This window comes from Hermetia illucens, chromosome 3 (assembly GCF_905115235.1).
Source record: "Hermetia illucens chromosome 3, iHerIll2.2.curated.20191125, whole genome shotgun sequence".
Lineage (NCBI taxonomy): Eukaryota > Metazoa > Arthropoda > Insecta > Diptera > Stratiomyidae > Hermetia > Hermetia illucens.
This window is the reverse complement of record NC_051851.1, coordinates 154,842,538-154,861,556: the sequence shown is the minus strand read 5'-3', so window position 1 is coordinate 154,861,556 and position 19,019 is coordinate 154,842,538. Positions and strand designations below refer to the sequence as shown.

General features: G+C 44.8%; 1 protein-coding gene across 1 annotated transcript; it reads left to right on the top strand.

Annotated features, from left to right (window-relative positions):
* Positions 1–393: 393 nt before the first annotated feature.
* Positions 394–1,188, top strand: LOC119651878 (collagen alpha-1(X) chain-like). Its single transcript, XM_038055693.1, has 2 exons — positions 394–547; positions 616–1,188. The coding sequence occupies exons 1-2, from the start codon at positions 517–519 to the stop codon at positions 1,140–1,142; spliced, it is 558 nt and encodes a 185-aa protein (XP_037911621.1). The 5' UTR covers positions 394–516; the 3' UTR covers positions 1,143–1,188.
* Positions 1,189–19,019: the final 17,831 nt, after the last annotated feature.

The window sequence follows — 19,019 nt, the reverse complement described above, 5'->3', positions numbered from 1 at the left end:
GCAATAAAATCACAATACCGAAATCTATCAAATAAGATTAAACTGAGTCTCGTGAAGACGACGACTATAACAATTTCTAATTGATAAACAGCATTTTATCACGTTATAAACCTCGTAAAGTATTAAGATACTTTCCCACGTGCACGCAATCAATCGTATCTATTTCGTCTTGATCACAACAACTCAGAGAAAGAATTTATTGATTTGAAATTTAGGTGTTTTTACAACTTTTTTTACTCAAGATTTAAAGAAGATAGTTGAATGTAGATGGAGAAAAGAAATAGATACGTACGAGCTACAGGCGAATTTTCTCGTGGGTTTTGATTGAAGGGTCGCGAATTTAACTGAAATGCCTATGAAGATTCTAAAATTTATCATTTTATTGAGTTTACAGTTAAATTGCAAATTTAATCTAACGGTGATTTGGTGGAAGTATTCGCGACATTGGGAGAAGTTTCAGCTCAAATTTTGGTATAAAAGTTGGCTGACAGAACCATTTTTCAGCATTCAGTCAAAATGGCTCTTCTAGCAAGAGTATTCGTATTCGGTAAGATTGCTTAAAGGACCTAATAGAAGCAGGTTTCTAATGAATTGGTACTTTATTATGACTTATAGCATTGCTTGTCCTTGCAATTCACGGCGTCTCTGTTCCTGAGAAAGTGGAAAAATCAGGGAATCCGAGATTTGAGGCACTACGGCGTGTGGCTCGGCAATTTTTCCGTGATTTTGCTGGCCCTCCCGGACCACCAGGCCCACCTGGACCACCAGGGCTACCAGGCAATTCAGGACCTGAAGGACCATCTGGAAGGCCTGGAGAGACGGGACGTCCAGGTGAACCTGGTCCAGCAGGAAAATATGGCCATCCCGGACGGCAAGGTGCTGATGGTGAACGTGGACCTCCGGGTCCTGTCGGTGCAGCGGGTCAACAAGGTCCTCAAGGGCCGCCAGGTTTACCAGGAAGGGACGGAGCAGCAGGCTCGCCGGGACCGAAAGGAGATGCAGGAGCAGCCGGGCAGCCAGGAGCCCCAGGACCGAGAGGATTTCCAGGACCCCGCGGTATTCCAGGACGACCAGGTCTTCCCGGACCTACTGGAGCCCCAGGTCCTGCAGGACCAGCTGGACCGGCTGGACCAATGGGTTAAGCTACCTCTAATAGAAATATCTCCATCATAACACTCTCTCCATCATGATTTTTCAATAAAATGAATTCGTACTTGAAGTGCCTGTTTTGCTTCTAATAACTTTGATGGGATTCAGAAACAATCATCGTCTTACCACGACCAAATCAAATTTTCATATAAATCGGATGGAATTTTGAAGTCATCAAACTTGAATTTCATGGCAAGATGGCTATCAAAGCCTTCGTATAAATTTTTGAAGTCAACAAACCATTAGAGTCGCACTTGACATGTCAATAGGAAAACGACCGAATATAAAATTGAATTGTTATGGCTGTCTAGACGAAACCCAATTAACGTCTTGAACACTAACGTGCGAAGGGACGGGGACTTTTTTGTCTTGTTTCCCATTCTTCACATATTCCTTTGGTAAAAGGCATAAACTTTTCTCCACGGACGACCACATTGAACCAAATAAAATCTTATTTTCATTTTCACTTTCTGGATAGCACCACTCTTTGGAAGTCAGGTTTCTGCTAGTGCCGAAATTTTCAATTATATTTGCATTCAAGAAAATTCCTCCTTGAATTACTTGGTGAATTGTAATTGGAAAGAAAACTTTCATTGCTTTATTTTGGCGATGGAGCAAATGTTTATGATCCTAACTCCAACAAGGCGAAAAATTAGTGTTGAAGGAAAAAATGAAGCATAAGAAAAAAATGCGCATCAGCTCCCTCCATGATTTCCTGAGATTTCTGCACTCCCTCTCTTCTGTTCTTCGCTAAGCCCCTTTGGGACGACCCACTCATTGGCCATCCAGCAAGGGTGAATTCCACTGTATGGCGTAGTCAACAATTCAATTGTCTTCTCTCCTTAATGTGTGGCTTATCCATTGCCACTTCCGCTCCTCCGATTATAGTGCGTACGTCAGGCCTGTACACCCACCAAGTTCTACATTTCAGATATTATCAGGACACCGCATTCCGATGATACGACGCAGACAGGTGTTCACGAAGGCTTGAAGCATTTGGGTAACATTGGAGTTCACTTTCCATGTGCTAATTCCATATAGCAGCACAGAAAAAGCACTATCCCAGAACAGTCTCAACTTGATCCAGATTTTAGATATGGCAGCGAAAGCGGATCTAGGGCTGTTAATGCTTCCGGCAACATTTACTTCGATGCCATCATCGGCGGAAAAAACTCTCCCTAGATATACAGATAGGTCGATGCCTTCGATGCTGTGGCCATTAAAGCATATAGGAAGCGTGCGATGGCTTGTCTGACAGAGAACCTTGATTTTGTTGGCGCTTATCTTTAGCCTAACTCTACTTGCCTCTTTTTCCAAATCCAGAGTCATTTGGCCAAGGTCCATGAGCCAGTGAGGAAGCAAGCAGATGTCATCAGAGTAGTGGAGGTGTTTGAAGAAAGATATTATAGTCCATTGAATTCGCCCAAGTCCTCGGAACAAGACAGCATGGTGAACGTCACCGATAAGAAAAAGAAATAATAACGATGACAGGGTGCACCCCTGGCGAACTCAGCCTTTAACGTCAAAATTCTCCGAGATTTTACCTCGAAGTAGCACGTGACACTTTACGTCATCGTATGTCATCCTGATGATAGCTATTAGCCTCTCCAAAATCACCCTCCTGCATAGAGCACTTCATGTAGACCTCCCGAAATCGATGAAGAATTCCAAACTGATGCCTAGGGAGTTGATGTGGTTTCAACACATTCACTTTATTGTCGGCCATTTAGAAAATTTTCCCGTTTTCTGCGCTTTTCCTTTCCATTCTTCCCAGATTTTTCTTCTCGTTTCTGACGGTGCCAATCTCTCTGACAGGTCGAATTTTATTTAAACACGCCTTATGTTGCGGCCCACATCCTCACTCTTCTGCGGTCGAAACAAGAAGAAAGAGGAGGTGCAACGCGCCGGCCTCGTGCCAGACCGCCAGATGCGTCGGCGGCAGTCTAGCGCGTTGGCGGAGGTGTTCTCACCGGTGGCTATGTAGTCGGTGGTTCTTGCCTCCGCTGTGCCGCCATATCACCCCGCCCTCAGCTGAAACCGTGAGGATGCAGAACGTGACCCTGCAAATAGTGTTACCGAGCGAACCTTACTGCTTTGCGAACGCTTTTTTTTGGAGCGTCCCCAGGTTCGGTGAAGGTCTTCAGCTTCGGCAAAGAGACCGATTTGGGTTTGCCCCGGACGTTGAGCTTGAAGGAGACTCCGGAATAAATGGATAGGAAATTTCTTGCGATGGACCGTCAACAGGAATAATTTGTTTTGTATCACGAATAGCGAAACGACCAGATGGAGGGAACACCTGGAACAATTCGACGCACAAAGGTTTGACTGGAACGGGGGTATCGATGGCGGAGTCGCCAACAACGAAGCCACGACGTCGACAACTTACAGATAATACGAAGCTGCGACTAATTTACCGTAGCCATCGAAATAAGCGGGGGAATTCCGTTTGCCAAAAAAAAATCCTTGCTTGTAAAATCGCTGCCGCAGACGTTGACGCTCCTTCAGAAATAATTCAGTTGAAGTTAGCGGCGATGCACTTGGAGGCGGACTTATGCGCCAATGTAAAACCCTTCGCCTCAATCAGCAACGAAATACTCCATTGGCCTCGGCCCACTTCCAATTTGCAATTGTCAATTGCGGCTAGAGACTGTTCGCGACGAGCACGGATTGCAATCAATATCAATGACTGCGAAGTGACATTTGGCAAACAAGGGGTCCGGCTTACGAGCCCCAATTTGGCTATACCGATTGCTTTTGTGTATGCTCGAGACGGGCTCCTAGTTGACGTCGTGGCTGGTTGGAACAGGATGAAAGAAGAAGTGCAACGCGCCGACCTCGTGCCAGGCCGCCAGATACGTCGGAGGAGGTGTTCTCACTGTCGGCAATGCAGTCGCTGGTTGTTGCCTCCGCTGTGCCACCAGGACCCAGAGCGTAGACCAGCCTGCTCTCGTTCGATCAAACTTTTGAGATGTTCTTTGATGCGGTGCAGGATTATTTTATCTCTTATCTTCGCGGTGACAGGGAGCAAGCAGATACGCCTCAAATCTGTTTCCCTTGTTTGGAATCTTGAAGATCGTCGCCTTCTTTCATTCTCTGTGATTCCTAAGATTTCCACACAAATGGCTGCAGCGGTCCAGCGATGAAGAACTCTGCGGGGAGACTGTCAAACCCAGCGCCTTTACTCCACTTGAGGGCATTGATGGCCGAAATAGTTTCTCTTCCGCTTGGAGGAACAGTACATTTCGCCCATATTACGGTGACCAGTCATTTAATCTACAAGAGGAGGAACTTCACCGGATGTAATACAGCTAAGAACCATGGTGAAGTGGTCTTTCCACCTCTGCAGTTGTTTGTCATCGTGGATGAAATGTCAACCATTAACATCCTTCTCAGGACCATCGAAAAATTTGCGGCCACATCCAAGTTCTTTTGTGATGCGGTATACACTTCTGGAATCAGCGTGTTCTGTTGTATCCTCCCTGGTCAGTGCAGTAGAAAATTCTCCCTTATCACGGTACAGACCATGGGGAACTTGTCGGGATCTCCCTCGGTATCAAAGTTCGAGCGCGTCACGCTCACCATCACTCATAGTGATCAATAGAGCTTCCAACCCCTTCTGTCCATCGATCCATTTCCACGATTCGATGTAAGATGCAGCGACAAATTGAAAGCCGGAATTATGGAGAAAGCGAGGAGGTCTAACAAGGAGGAGATGGCAGCCTAGAGAAAGGCTGCTCGTCATAAAAGTGGAGATCGGAGGAAGATGAAATTTTAAGTTGGCGTCATCCCCAAATGAGATAAAGCGTCATACGCTGAAATTCTTAGGAGAGTGGCGGCAGAACCCGAACTCAGCAATTCGGAAGACCATATTAGCCGAATTAGACAGTCCTAGAAAAGAGGTCTTATAATGGAGCTTAAGAAATCTAAGGATGTAACAGCGGACAATTGCTCAAGCCAGAGTGGAAAGTCTTCAAGAAAAGAGGCCGAAATAAGGGTTAGCATGCTAGAGATCAATACAGTTTGCAAGGCAATAGATGAGGATGCTAGTGCCTTAGATGGTAACTCGACTTCATCAGAAGCCTATGGTGGAACACAAGCCGTCATAAGTCTACCAGTGGAGGCATCACACATAGAATAGGCTAAGTTACTGTCGAGTTAGGGAACAAGTGAAACTGAAGCAATGATTTAGTTGCCTTAGCTTCGATTATAGTATGGAGGCATGCACCACTCCGAATGAAAGGTCGAACTTCGGCAGAAGATGTCTAGTGGAAGGTCATATCAGCAAGGACTGTGGAACGGACTCGAATTTCTTACAGTGGAAAGAGATTGAGGGTGTGGAATAAAGCAAAGCCTTCAGTGCAAATCGCAGATGATGTTGATTCAAAACAAACTTAACCACTTTTAAGCGCTGTAGGACCTACTCGCGCAAACCATCTACGAGAACGATATCAATGAAGCAATTACTCAGCCAAATCGAAATGATATTGGTGACATTTGAGTCAAAGAACAAACGGACCAAGCATTGCTATAAGCTTGCGGAAAACAAGCCTTCCAGTCAGGGCAAAAGTGAAAGGAACCCGCATGTGTAAACACCAATCATTACATTTGCCGCATATGAAAATATGCTCAGCGTCCTGGTTCTGGACACGAGAGGACGTTCGCCGAAAATCATCGTCGAGAATTTCAATGCGTGGGCTCTTATAATATAAGGGGACGTGTTTTGCTGGAAACGTTCACGGGAATAGACGTGGTACTCGTGAACGTTGGAACCTCATATACTTTCAGAGGATAGAGATTGAGGTATGGTCAAGGTGGCAACGAATCAATACCTGATGACCTGCAAAAAGGCAGAATCTGCCCCATATATAAAATGGCGGATATCACACAATGCAGTAATTATAAAAGTATCAAGTTGCTGAGTACTTATAAGATATTCTCCGCTTCTTGCTAGGCTCATACACCCAGAACATCAGCGGCCCATATCAAAGAGAACACATAGGGTCAAAGCTCTTATTTTACAAGGCAACGATCTTGTTAGTCTTTATGTATTCTTCGGTTTTTTATGATCATCAACGGGGCTGGTGTCTGGTCTAGGCGAACCTTAATAAGGAAGTCCAGACTAACGGTTTTGCGCCGAGGTCCACCAATTCGATATCCCTTAAAGCTGTCTGGCGTCCTGGCCTACGCCATTGCTCCATCTTAGGCAGGGTCTGCCTCGTCTTCTTTTTCTACCATAGATATTGCCCTTATACACTTTCCGGGTGGAATCATCCTCATCCATACGGATTAGGTGCCCCGCTCACCGCAACTTGTTCAGCAGGATTTGATCCACAATCAGACGGTTGTGGTATCGCTCATTGATTTTGTAGTTATGTAGGCCGCGGAAACGTCCATCCTCATATAGGGGGCCAAAAATTCTTGGGAGGATTCTTCTCTCGAACGCGGCCAAGAGTTCGCATTTCATCGTCGTAGCTGTTATCAGTTGTGATTTTCGACCCTACATTGGAGAAATTTTCAACGGTCTCAAAGCTGCAGTCTCCCATCTCCATTGCTTTCGTTTGACGAGTGCGATTCGATGTTGTCCATTATTTCATTTTTGGTGCTGAAGTTGGCAGCATCAATATGCAGCCCAAAATCTTGCGCCGACCGCTCTATCTGGATGAAGGTAGACTATACATCTCGGGTTGTTCTTCCCATGATGTTAATATCGTCAGTGTAGGCCAGTAGTTTGGTAGAATTGAAGACAGTAGCACCTCTTGCATTGACATCTGCGTCGCGAATCACTTTCTCGAGGGCCAGGTTAAAGAGGACGCATGATAGAGCATCCCCTTGTCTTAGACTGTGGTTGATGTTGAATGGTGTCGAGAGTGATCCTGCTGCTTTTATCTGGCCTCGCACATTGGCCAGGGTTCGCCTAGTTAGTCTTATCAATTTCGTCGGGATATCGAATTCTCTCATGGCCGTCTACAGTTTTACCCTGGCTATGCTATCATAGGCGGCTTTTAAAGTCGATGAACAGATGGTGCAACTGATGTCCATATTCCAACAGCTTTTCCATCGCTTGGCATAGAGAGAAAATTTGATCTGCTGTTGATTTGCCTGGAGTGAAGCCTCTTTCGTATGGGCAAATTATGTTCTGGGCATCTGGGGCTATCCGGCCTAGCAAGATAGCGGAGAATATCTTAAAGATCTCAGGAATGTGTTACCTCTTTAATTGCTGCACTGTGTGATGTCTCCCTTTTTATGTATGAGCCAGATAATGCTTCTTTACCAGTTGTCAGGCTTTGATTCGCTGCCCTACACCTTGAACACAAGTTGATGAATCACTTGGTGTAATTGGTCGCCTCCATATGTAACCGATTCGGCTTTAATTCCATCGATTCTGGCGACTTGAGATTTTTAAGCCGATGAATTGCACGGACTGCTTCTTCCATACTTGGTGGTGGCAGTATTTGTCCGTCATCTTCGATTGGCGAGACCTCCAACTGTTCTGGTTGTTCAGTAGTTCATCAAAGTACTCAACCCATCGCCCCAATATGCCCATTCTGTGGTAAATCAGATTTCCCTCTTGGTCTCGGCAGGATGAGCATCGAGGTGCATAAGGCTTCATCCTGCTGACTTGTTGGTAAAACTTGCGCCCCTGGTGCGGTTGCTTCCTGTAATTTTCAAGTTCACGGATATTTTTATTCTCTCAGGCTTGCTTCCTTTTTCCGTCCGTGAAGTCGCTTTTCCGTTCAACGGAGTTGGTGATAAGTCTCCCTGCATGACCGCGTCACGAGCATGCAGCATTGTTCGGCATGCGGCGTTCTTCAGTCACATTGCCAGCTTTCAATCATTGTCGAACCAGGCGTCCCGACTTTTCTTGCGGTTGGCGCCAATCATTTGTTGATGTTTCATCTCCAGGATCTCTGTTGACTGTGGTTATAGCGGCATCCATTTCCCTCTTATAGGTGTTGCGGAGGACTGTGCTGCGGATGGCTTCAGTGTTAACTCTCACCTGATTGTCAGAGAGGGATTCTGGGTGGTGTTGTTATTCGAACTCGGAGAACCATGCCAACGAGAGACGATGATCCGAGTCTATATTGGTCCCCCAATATATTCTAACATTTATCAAGGCTGAGAGGTGGCGGCGTTCGATCAATACGTTGTCAATTTGGTTGAAAGTGGTCCCATCCGGAAAGGCCCACGTATGTTTGTGGACCGCTTTCCGCGCAAACCAGGTACTTCCAACAACCATTTCGTGTGACCCTGCTAATTGAATAATCCATAGTCCGTTATCATTTGTATTTTCGTGTAAGCTATGGAAGCCAACGTGTCGCCTGAATACGGGCTACGTCCCTACTTGGCTGTTGAAATCCCCAAGTATGATTTTGATATCATATCTGGGACAGGATTCGAGGGATCCTTATATTTGACTGACTAAGAAGCTTACTCCGAGCGCATGGTTTACTGGATGGCCACTATAATACATGGTGTAGCGACTCCTCTCCAGGAAACCGGTCCCTGTCCAACGCATCTCCTTTAACGCTGTCACATCAGCCCTATATTGGGACAGGGTATCAGCAAGCTTCTTGGCAGCTTCATCTCTGTACAGGGAGCGCACATTCCACGAGAAATCGCGCAATTCGCTATTCCGTTGTCGTTGATAGGGTTTGGTAGTAGAACTGTTAGTGTTGGTTCAGCAGGCGTTTCCTACGTTTTATGCTCCATCATGGCTACCAATCCACATTTCGTCCTGGGACTTATACTACCCTTTGACCACCATACTACCACGAACTTCGCCGAGCGGAAAAGTGACTTCACAAGCATAAAATATAAGACTGACTTAACCAACAGGTGTGTGAACTCAAGAAGAGTCAATGGAAGACGGACATATGCTGCTGCCATCAACCATCACGTGCAATCCATCAGCTTAAAAATCATAAACCGCCAGGAGTCAATGGAGTTACAGACGAAATAGCTACAACGCCCCGGATAGGGATTAGCTATCTAATGGTTTCAAAATGCTTAAGCAGAAAATCAAACGGTATAAGCGGGACATCCTGAGCCTAAATGAAAAACAATGGTGGCACTCTGGATAGTGCTCCGCTCCCTCTAGCCATAACCATGTGCTTTTGCGCCTTGGAAAGCAAAAAACGGGTTGCTTCTGGCAGCTACCGCAAGGTGTGCTCTCTTTACTAACCGGCTGCCAGTTTCTGTCGACCTACGTTATGGAGCGTCATAATTGTACAATGCTACACAACAAGGGAGGCTTCCGATATAGCGGAGAAAGATGCTTTCTAAGAGCAATTAAAACAAGTTGAAAGAAAGCTTTCTAAAGATAGAATTGCTATCGGGATGAGCTATCTCAATGCCAAGGTGGATTCTGACAATACCTTACTCAGGCAAGGGATGGGGAAGCATGGTCTGGACGACCGTAACGGTAGTGGTCAGAGGTTCGTCTCCAACATTATTCGAACACAGAGCCTGCAATAAGGTCGGTTGGGTTTCAACTGAACGACACCGTACTAACAATCTGATCGACCACTAAGCGATCAGCTGTAGATTCAGGAGTTGCCTCCTGGAAGTGCGTAACAGAGAAGCACTGACATCGGCCTCGGACGGTATCATCGACTGATTGTCGTTTACGCTCGTTTGTGTGTTGCGTCTGCCACTTCTCGATTGGAAATTGGCGACCCCCCCCCCCCTCAAGTACAATATCGACCGGTTGTATGATTCAGCTGTCGCTCGACAGTGGGTGAGCTATGTTGCTGCTCGGACAGCAGGTATACTTAGTAAACCGCCTGAAAATATTGATGAGTATTAGACTGCCATCAAAAATACTTTTTCTTCGAGTGCTACACTGGTCGTCGGTCACATCCACATCTCGAAGGGACGTTTTAAGATTTGGTTGACTGCAGAATCATGGAAGCCGATGGATGAACGGGGGTTGAAGGCTGTATTGAGTGCAGCGAGTGATGACAGACGTGACGCGCTGGAACTCGGATAGCGAGCACAACCCCAAGAAGTTCAGGGTATTGTGCTCATTGAGAAGGAAACAAAAGATGCCGCAGATCGCAATGATTTCAGAAATGTATACCGACCATGAATCAGCTTACATGTGGCCGCAAATCTTTCGATCGTCGTATGGAGGATATTAATGGTCGATTTCTCATCCGCGATGATGAAGAACTGATGAGATGGAAAGAACATTTTGCCTCGGTTCTTATCCATATCACATCCGGTGAAGTTTCTCCTATTCTAAATGAAATGACTAGTAACCTAGTCCATACCAGCATGTTGCTGGTATGGACTGTTCCACCAAACAGCAGAGAAATCATTGCACTCAAACGAAGTGAAGCCACTGAGCATGACGGTTTCCACGCAGAGTTATTTATCACTGAATTTGCAGTCATTGCAGGTTTGCTACTTCCGTTCGTACGAAAATCGTGAAAAAGCGAAGCTTTCTACCGATAGTGGAAGAAGGAGAAGATCGTCAAAATCCCATAGAAAGGGACCTGTTTCGGGTGTGACAATTGGAGGGATATTTGCATTGCCCTCTGCCATCGTAAAAATAGTAGCTCAAATAATCCTAGACATCTCGAATGCTTTACCTACAGAGAATAGGCTAGTTTCCGCTGCAGATGCTCCTGCGTTTACCACATGAACACCCTACGGATTATTTTGGAACAGTGTGCGGAGTTCATCATTATCGCTGCACCCGCTCTTCATCGATTTCGTGGAAGCTTTCGATATCGCGAACGAAGACTGTATCAAGAGTGCTCTACGTAGGAGCGGCATTCCGAAAAATACTAATAAGTATTGTCAGAGCGACATGTGATTGCGCAAAATGTCTCGCGCTGAACCAAGGTAAAATCTCGAAAATTTTTTAGGTCCGCCAGAGTTCCTATCCTATCTTATCACCGGTATTATTTCTTCTTGTTATCGGTGACGTTCTTCATGGTGCCCCGCCCGGAGGATGTGGAGGACTTGAACAGATGATGACGTCTTTCTTCAAACATCTGTGACATCTGTTCACTCTCTCACCAGATCACGCGCGTTGACCAAATGGATCTGTGGTTGAAAAAAATTGGACTTAAGATAAACACCAACAGAAAGGTTTTGAGTACTCTCCTTATCTGTTTTAATGGGAAGAGCATCGAAAGCATCGATCAATTTGTATATCTTGGAAGTGTGGTTTCAGCAGGCAGTGACTCCTAACCAGATGTTTCGCGATGCCTTAACAGCACTAGATCCACTTGTTTGATTGGTAATCATATGTATGATTAAATATGGGTGCGAGCAAAGGTCGTTGCCGTGAGATCAGACCCTATCCGAGGCGTTGCTGATGTTTCGATAGCAGTGGAGCTTGAATATTAGTAGGTTGATAGCCCTTCAATTTTTATACCTTTTAGCAGATATGCAGGGAAGGCTTTGAGTTTATTCTTAAGCCCCAACTCACAGGGTCCGACCAAGGCGAACTGCTAGCATTGACGTACGGGTCTAAACGTCAAAGGCGACAGAGACACCTGGAAAGTGGAGGATATTTCCATGCGTTTGAATCCCGAAAATTGCTGTCTCCTAGTGCAACGGCGTCGTTTTATGACTTCGGTTTCCTCTCCCAAAAAATATGGACCACTCTCCGTAAACATGGTGTCAGATGAAGACGTCCTTTTTCAAAATGCGCCCACATAACCTATCTTCAGATTCTCCTAAAGCTCTTTCACCAACTTCAAGTATTTTACACAATTACTCTCTAATGCATTTGGCTCTTTAAGAAAAACCTAAGCCTCCACGATAACTTGGATTTTGAACAATTAACTCCGCCTACACTCCGGAATATAATACTCTTTTGTGATTACCCAGCACTCTTGGCGTGTGTGTATGTTACTAATTAATTGCCTATTCCATAGCAAACAGACATTAAAAGGTCTTTTCGACAAAACAAAATCCAATCTTGTTAAAAACAATTTTCCCATTTCACGACCCAGCCGCCGCATCACTTCAATCCCTTCTTGGAATCGACTCTCGTTTTCCCCTTTCATCCGTTACCACTTCACTAAACATACGTTCCGACATCCACTCCTCGATGAAACCACTCAAGGCTTATTATCGACGTTGCTCTTCTGCTGTAAACTTTAAAAGGTCCTTTCTCCACAAGTTAGTCACATCCTGGCCCCTGTATCTCCCGGTTCCTGTGTATCCTCTGCCACTTGATGTTCAGCTCATTAAGCCCGAACACAATTTTAAAGGTATTTGAACACAGCTGGTTCGATGCATGTGCGCCTCCCCCCGCCCCCACAATTTTCTACCCTTTCTTTCGCTTTCTCAGTGACGTCAATATCCTATAGAGTTGTCTGGATGTGTGAATACTTTCCAATAGATTATTCATGAGCAGATAGACATTTCTGTCGACGAATTATGACGCTGTCGGCCTTTGTGTTTGCAAAGAGAATGCAAAATAATATCGACAAATGGGAGGAAAAAAAGAAGGAGGGAGAGATCCGGAATTGAAGCGGGGATCCGGAGAAGCCTAGTAGTGAATAAGTTGGCAATTTTCTCGGAAATCACTAAGGACTATCAACCAGAACAAATGGGATTAAGCGCAGAACCAGCTAATCGGCTATGTAACTTATTTATTAACAATTATCGGAAAATGAGTGCGGACTAATCACAAGTTGCTTATGGACCACTCAGTGAGGCAAACCAATTAATTTATAGACCATTTAGGGAACAAATGGGATGAGGCGATGTGGAAAATGGGATCAAAGCGAATACATTAAGCGGCCAAATAGAATGAAATGACGAGCCATCCACACTGCAATATTCGCTCGTACTGGGGATACAGAGCTAATGAGCTACCCATCCCACAAGCCTGTAGAACCGTTCTGCATTCCCAGCTCAAATTAATCCTTCTGTCGCATGAGTGATAAATTAGAACAATGCTCCTGAAATTGGGTCACGTAAATAAGCGCATAAATCAAAAATCAATTCAGGGAACCACATAATCAATAAACGAACATATCCGCAATCATGAGCACCCACCCCCAAGGGATTTCTAGAGAATCGTCGAATACATAACACTATGCACGTCGTCCTGCCCTCCAACTGTCAATATTGAAATAGAGTCAAAGTGAATTCAAACATAATCCCCAAAAAATTGTCATTTTTCAAACTGTTTACAAACCATCACCATTTCAAGCCATTACTCAAAGTAACGCTTTGCCGTATTTATCCTGCGAGCAGGTCCCGAATCGATGGATCACACATGCCGCCCCCGCTTGTAAGGAGTTTCTTTCGACTCTGTCTGCTCCGACTCCCGAGGACTACTGAATACCAAGCGATTCTCACCCTGAAGTTCCCTCATATGGACACCACTCATATGGCGAGAACGAGGAAAAGGTAAGGGTGCCAAAGTCAAAGTAAAACGACTTGGATAACAAATGATATTTCGAGGGGTTCAGGAGAGCCATCAATCAAACATTTAAAAATAATCTCCTCGGACAGAACACCCTCTCGATTGAAACTGAAGCGACGCAAATAAGGAAAGTCGGGGGAAAAGTATTGGAAAAATCATAAATCGTCGATAAAAGTTCTTTTCTATTTTTGATTTTCAAGTTCTTTTCGGTGCTGGAAAGTCAAACTTGAAAATAGATTTTCGATTTTCATACTTTCATCCCTTTGATATGAAATTGTAGATAGTTCTGTTCGGATTTCCATGAATTTTCTTTTTTTTTTTATTTCATTTTTCAACGGAAAGGATTCACGCAAGGATGCCTGGAAATTTATGAAGAAATTGTGAAAAGTTTTAAGTTTGACTTGGAGGATCTAAATTTGTGAAGCATTTTTGAATGAAGATGGTTTCTTTGGATGCAACTCAGTTTTAAGGAAGTTTTTGATTTTCCATAGGACTTTTGCGTATGTCAGGGGATTAGCAAGGAAACTAGTTGGAACTGGTCTTCCTTTCACTATCCAGTGACAATTTATTAGGGATTGGAAGAAACCTTACGATACTGGTTCGATCTTTGTAAAAGTTGGTTGAAAATATGTTCATGGGGTTAAAACCGGATCTTAGGACGGTTACGATCTCTAATCGGTTTTCCACATGGAAAATCACGGCATTAGTCGACGTATTTCTTATTTAAAGATATATCTCCCCTTACTACCATAGCGTGACGACAATCTTCTTCCTTTCCTTCTTTTCCTTTAGACGTTTTTCTCAGCCACATGGATTGCCTGAGTGGAGTCGAGGGGCCTTCTAATCACCATCTAGCATGTCAGGCCAGTTTCGATCAGTCTTTTGGTAGTTTCTCATATGCACTTAACTAAAGAGGTCTCGTCAGTGGACGGTAGGTCATTGCCTTCATTGTTAAGGGGCACGGTTCGTTGTCTTTGAGATAGGGTTTGGCCAGCACTCAGAACCATACAGGACAACAGCGCTAACGAAAGGTCAAACGTTTATTGATGTGTCAATCTGAAACATCTTATCCTGATTTTTAAATTGCTCAATTCTCGCAATAATGCCGGTTAAAACTCTGCTTTGTTCAAATTTAATCACATGCCATACTTCGTCACCTATCCGTACAGATTACGCACGGCTCTGTGAGGTACCCCGGAAGTCCCATGTGATAGCATCCATCGTAAGTGGAGTGGAATAGTGGCAAGAGAGCGTTTCTTCGGTAAATACTTTGAACTTTACTCTCCTGATCGTGGTAGAGCCGTAGACTAACAGTTATACTACCAAACGCTATTTCCATCTTCATGTAGTGATCGCTACGAGCTCTTTCTTAATGAAAACCTGCAGACGGAAAAGGATGACGGCAGGTCTCCCGAGCCTAAAAGTGGGACAAATTGTACCAACTAATCCTCCAGGTTGGGGGTTGGGTAGGGCTGACAATTCGACGCGTCAACGGAATAACCATTTACACATTCTCTCCATGCGCTCTCTGTATAGACCGAATACTGCTCAGCCGCTAGCCGATACCCTATCCCAATATAAGGCTGATGTAACAGCGTTGCCAGAGATGCGTTAGATAGGGACCAGTTTCCTAGTCAGGCAAGAAATTAATCCTGCTGTTTTCGGCTTTGAAAATATAATCGAAAGCTTATGCGCTGTGTGTTTGGGAGGCAAATTTAGAAATATAAGTCTTATTAGCGTTCGCGCCACTACAAAGGGGACTACGGAGTCGGAGAAGGACACCTTCAACGAATTGAGCGGATCCTCGAAGACTAGTCCAAGTATGATATAAAAATCATACTTGGAGATTTTAGCAAGTAGGGATGGACCCCATATTTAGGCGATGTGTTGATTCCCATAGTTTACATAATGACCATCAGTTGCATCAATTTTCATCGACTTTAGTACAGGGTCATGAGAGAATTCGGTATCCCAAGGAAACTAGTCTTATCATCCAGGCTGATCTGCGAGGTTAAATTAAAGCAGCAGGATCACTCCTGAGATCATTCAATATCAACAACGACCTAAGACAAAAGGATGCCTTATAATGCGTCCTTTTTAACCCGGCCCAAGAAAAAGCGATCCATGATGCAGATGTTGATGCAAGAGGCCTCATACTCTTGAATTTCACCCAACTACTCGCCTACGCTGACGATATTGACATTATGGGAAGAAAACCCGAGATGACAGTCTCCCTTCATCCAGATCTCAGAGACCTGGGTTCTTAGCAAGAAAAATTGCGAACTCTTGACCACGTTCGATAATACAATCCTCCGAAGAATTTTTGGTCGCCTACATGAAGATGGACGATGGCCTACATGACGACGAAATCTATGAGCGATACCATGACCGTCCGATTGTGGATAGAATCCGGCTCAACAGGTTGCGGTGGGCAGGTTACCTAATCCATGTGGATGTGGATAATTCACCCCGAAAAGTTTATAAAACCATATGTATCTTAGAAAAACGCTTTTAGGGATATCGAATTGGTGGACCTCAGCGCAAAACCGCCACAATGTCGTCAGGGTGCTTAAGCGTGTTTCAGGTAACCGCAAACGATGGCGCTTAGGTCTGGTTGATGGATTGTATTCACCAACGGGTGAAGGGCAACCATATATAGACCTGATCTGGGTGGAGTAGAAATGCTCTCTAATAATTTTCTAGCGTATCAAGCTATCGTTCAATTAATCAGTTTTTTCTCATATACTTCGAGACTAGGCCAGTCTTAGTTAATGAGTTCGTACTGTTCGACGCTGGATCTTTGACTCCATTACCGATGCCAAGTCGGCCAGCACACAGAATCATACCGAGCATTTGCGCGAACGACAGTGCGGCAGATTTTGAATGTCAGAGTTTATTTCGATAGTGTCGGTTGTCAAAAATAGATTGAGTCTCAGATCGTACTACGTCAGGCAACCGCATAGAGTACACACTTCTCTGGGCGCTGAACGTTGGATGTCCTGTGTGACATTATGCGCAATATATTATATCAGAATTTTCACTTTCGGGTGCTACCATCCACCAAGCATGCAATAAACAACTATAAAAATACAATATGTCTGTTTTGACTAAACAGCCAGCTTAAGGGCCAGCACTTTATTGTCTCCTAGCCTACCGGTAACCTCCAGCACCTCTTTCGACGTTACCGGGGGTATTACAGCCACATTTAAAGGTGTCTGCGGACTATAACTGCTCATGGTCTCCTGAGGAAACAAACCCTGAACAATTTTCATTGGAAATCGAGATATGTAATTTGCGGAGTTGCTTGACCTTTAAATCTTCCCATTACAAGCCCGTAGACGCTTGCCCAGCGGTATATATCCACCTCTGCGCAGATTCGTTTGAAGCGATCCCTCTTGCTGTATAGCTAGCTACAGATTTTGACCCTACCCAGTGACCACTGACCCGATGACCCGCCCATGGAAGATCAGACAAAACACTATTCCACCAGCAGATGGGCACTCTACTGGGGAAAATATAACGTCTCGACATGGATGAGTCACATGTCATCGCGATACACTTCGTGATATGGAGGGTTCTGTCCGAGGGTGGGCTAATATAGTGTCCTCATTCAACCAAGAATCTATAAATGATGACTCGTCAATTGATTTGGCAGACCAACCTGACGCTCACCTCATTCTTGGACAACATGTATCCAATCGCTTGAATTGCCCTCCAGGTCAAAGGCTATTGCCTGGTGATAACTGTGGGTGTAGAATCACTGATTTTCCAGGATATATCGCAAGGTAGTGAAGGACTAAGGAAAGTTAAATCATCCGCCGAAGCCAATATGATATCTAACTAGGAGAAAGTTTCAAAGAGACAACGTCCTCTTGCATTTGTCAATGAACTTCCCCATTTTGCGGCCCATGCATTGACGTCACCGGCGATGACTTTTGGTATCCACCCTTTAGCGTTGAAGATCGATCTGTCCAACATGTCCTCGAATTCAGCCATCGTCAGGTATGGTGAACATAGCGACTATGAACGTGTATATCGTTTTTTGCCCAAACGCAGCCGCTTAGGGACTGCCTTCTACATTCTTGAATGGCTCGGATCCAGTATGCTTGCAAAGCTGCTCCACCTGTAAGATCGGCTGCCCACACATTATTCAAAGGGTTTCTATCGGGTTGGCTTATTAAAGCCTCTTGCACCTCTATTTCCTGATTGGTCTGCGAGAGCAGGTCTTGCGCGACCCTACAGTGATTAATTAATTTGAATCATTGCATGACTGCATTTAGCGCCTTTTTGACCTCGGGACACTTGTCAATATCGGAAATATGCCCTTCCTTTTGATCCCACAACATGCACTTGGGATCCTTGTTACGTTCTCGAGAAATGTGACTCGGTACCCCACAACGTCTGCATTGGCCAGACCAATCAACCGCACTTGTACAAGCTGTTCCAGAGGTCCATACAAAAGATACTTGAGGCATCTGCTGCGCGTTGTTTCTGCTGGTATCGAGATGGTTGCCGTCTGTGTACGCTTTGCTAAGCTCTCCTGCAATTCGTACAGCTGAACTGCTCCGCCAAAGCAGCGCAAATTTCTGTTTTAGAAGTTACTTCATATAGATCCTTGCTGCGGAAACCTTCGCTCTTCTCTTCGAACTTTTCAGTTCCAGCAAGAAATCTCCCTTTTGATTCCTCTGGATCCTGCTTACATTTCTCTCAAGCCTATGAGATCGGGGTCAGCTTTCACCCTTTGATCAGATATCGGCTCCCGTGCGGCGCGAGTGTTCTAGGCACTATTTTCCCGGTTACCGAGGTTTAAGGTTTACACACATTCTCTTCGTCCATTTTGGTTTATTATTCTGGGTGATCTTCCCATAGCCCTATTTGACGACGGGTGGGCGTTTTTCTCCCATCCACCCAAACATGCACATGCAAGCGCACTTCCGAATGTGTACATGTGCATATTCATACGCATCTGCGGAACATTCCGTGGGGTGGGAGAGAATGTGGCAATTCTTCGCAGGTCTGCCTGTTTATCTGTCACACAAATTTTCTCAGAAACGGTTACACCAATTGACTCCAAATTTGGTAGGAACGTGGGAGCTATGAGTGACAGCATTCTTCGCGAAATTTAAGGTAGAAGGGTGTTGGCCGTATGGCAGCAAAGGTTTATCTAGATCCGCGATCAGCTATTTGTCACTCTCCATATTCCGCCCATGTCAATAGGAAGAATCTGCTGACCCATTCAATTGACAGATTTGGTTTTGTATTGTTTGTATTCATCTTTGATTTGACTCTATTTGGCTTCTTCTCAAATTCCAGAGCCATTAGCTTAAGGCTCTCACTCTATGGAAGTGTAAGCAGATTTGATCAACGTAATTGTATTTTGGTAACAAGTTTAGCTCTGGGTGCTTTTCTGGAGCAAAAGAGGCGTTCAGTGGAGTGAGCGAGTCGGATGGTGAACCTAGCAATGAAAAGCCAC

Excerpts from the sequence above, each read along its gene's own strand:
- LOC119651878 (XM_038055693.1), top strand. The coding sequence starts at position 517 with ATGGCTCTTCTAGCAAGAGTATTCGTATTCG. Across the intron at positions 548-615 it reads AGCAAGAGTATTCGTATTCG|CATTGCTTGTCCTTGCAATT; the intron begins GTAAGATTGCTT and ends TATGACTTATAG.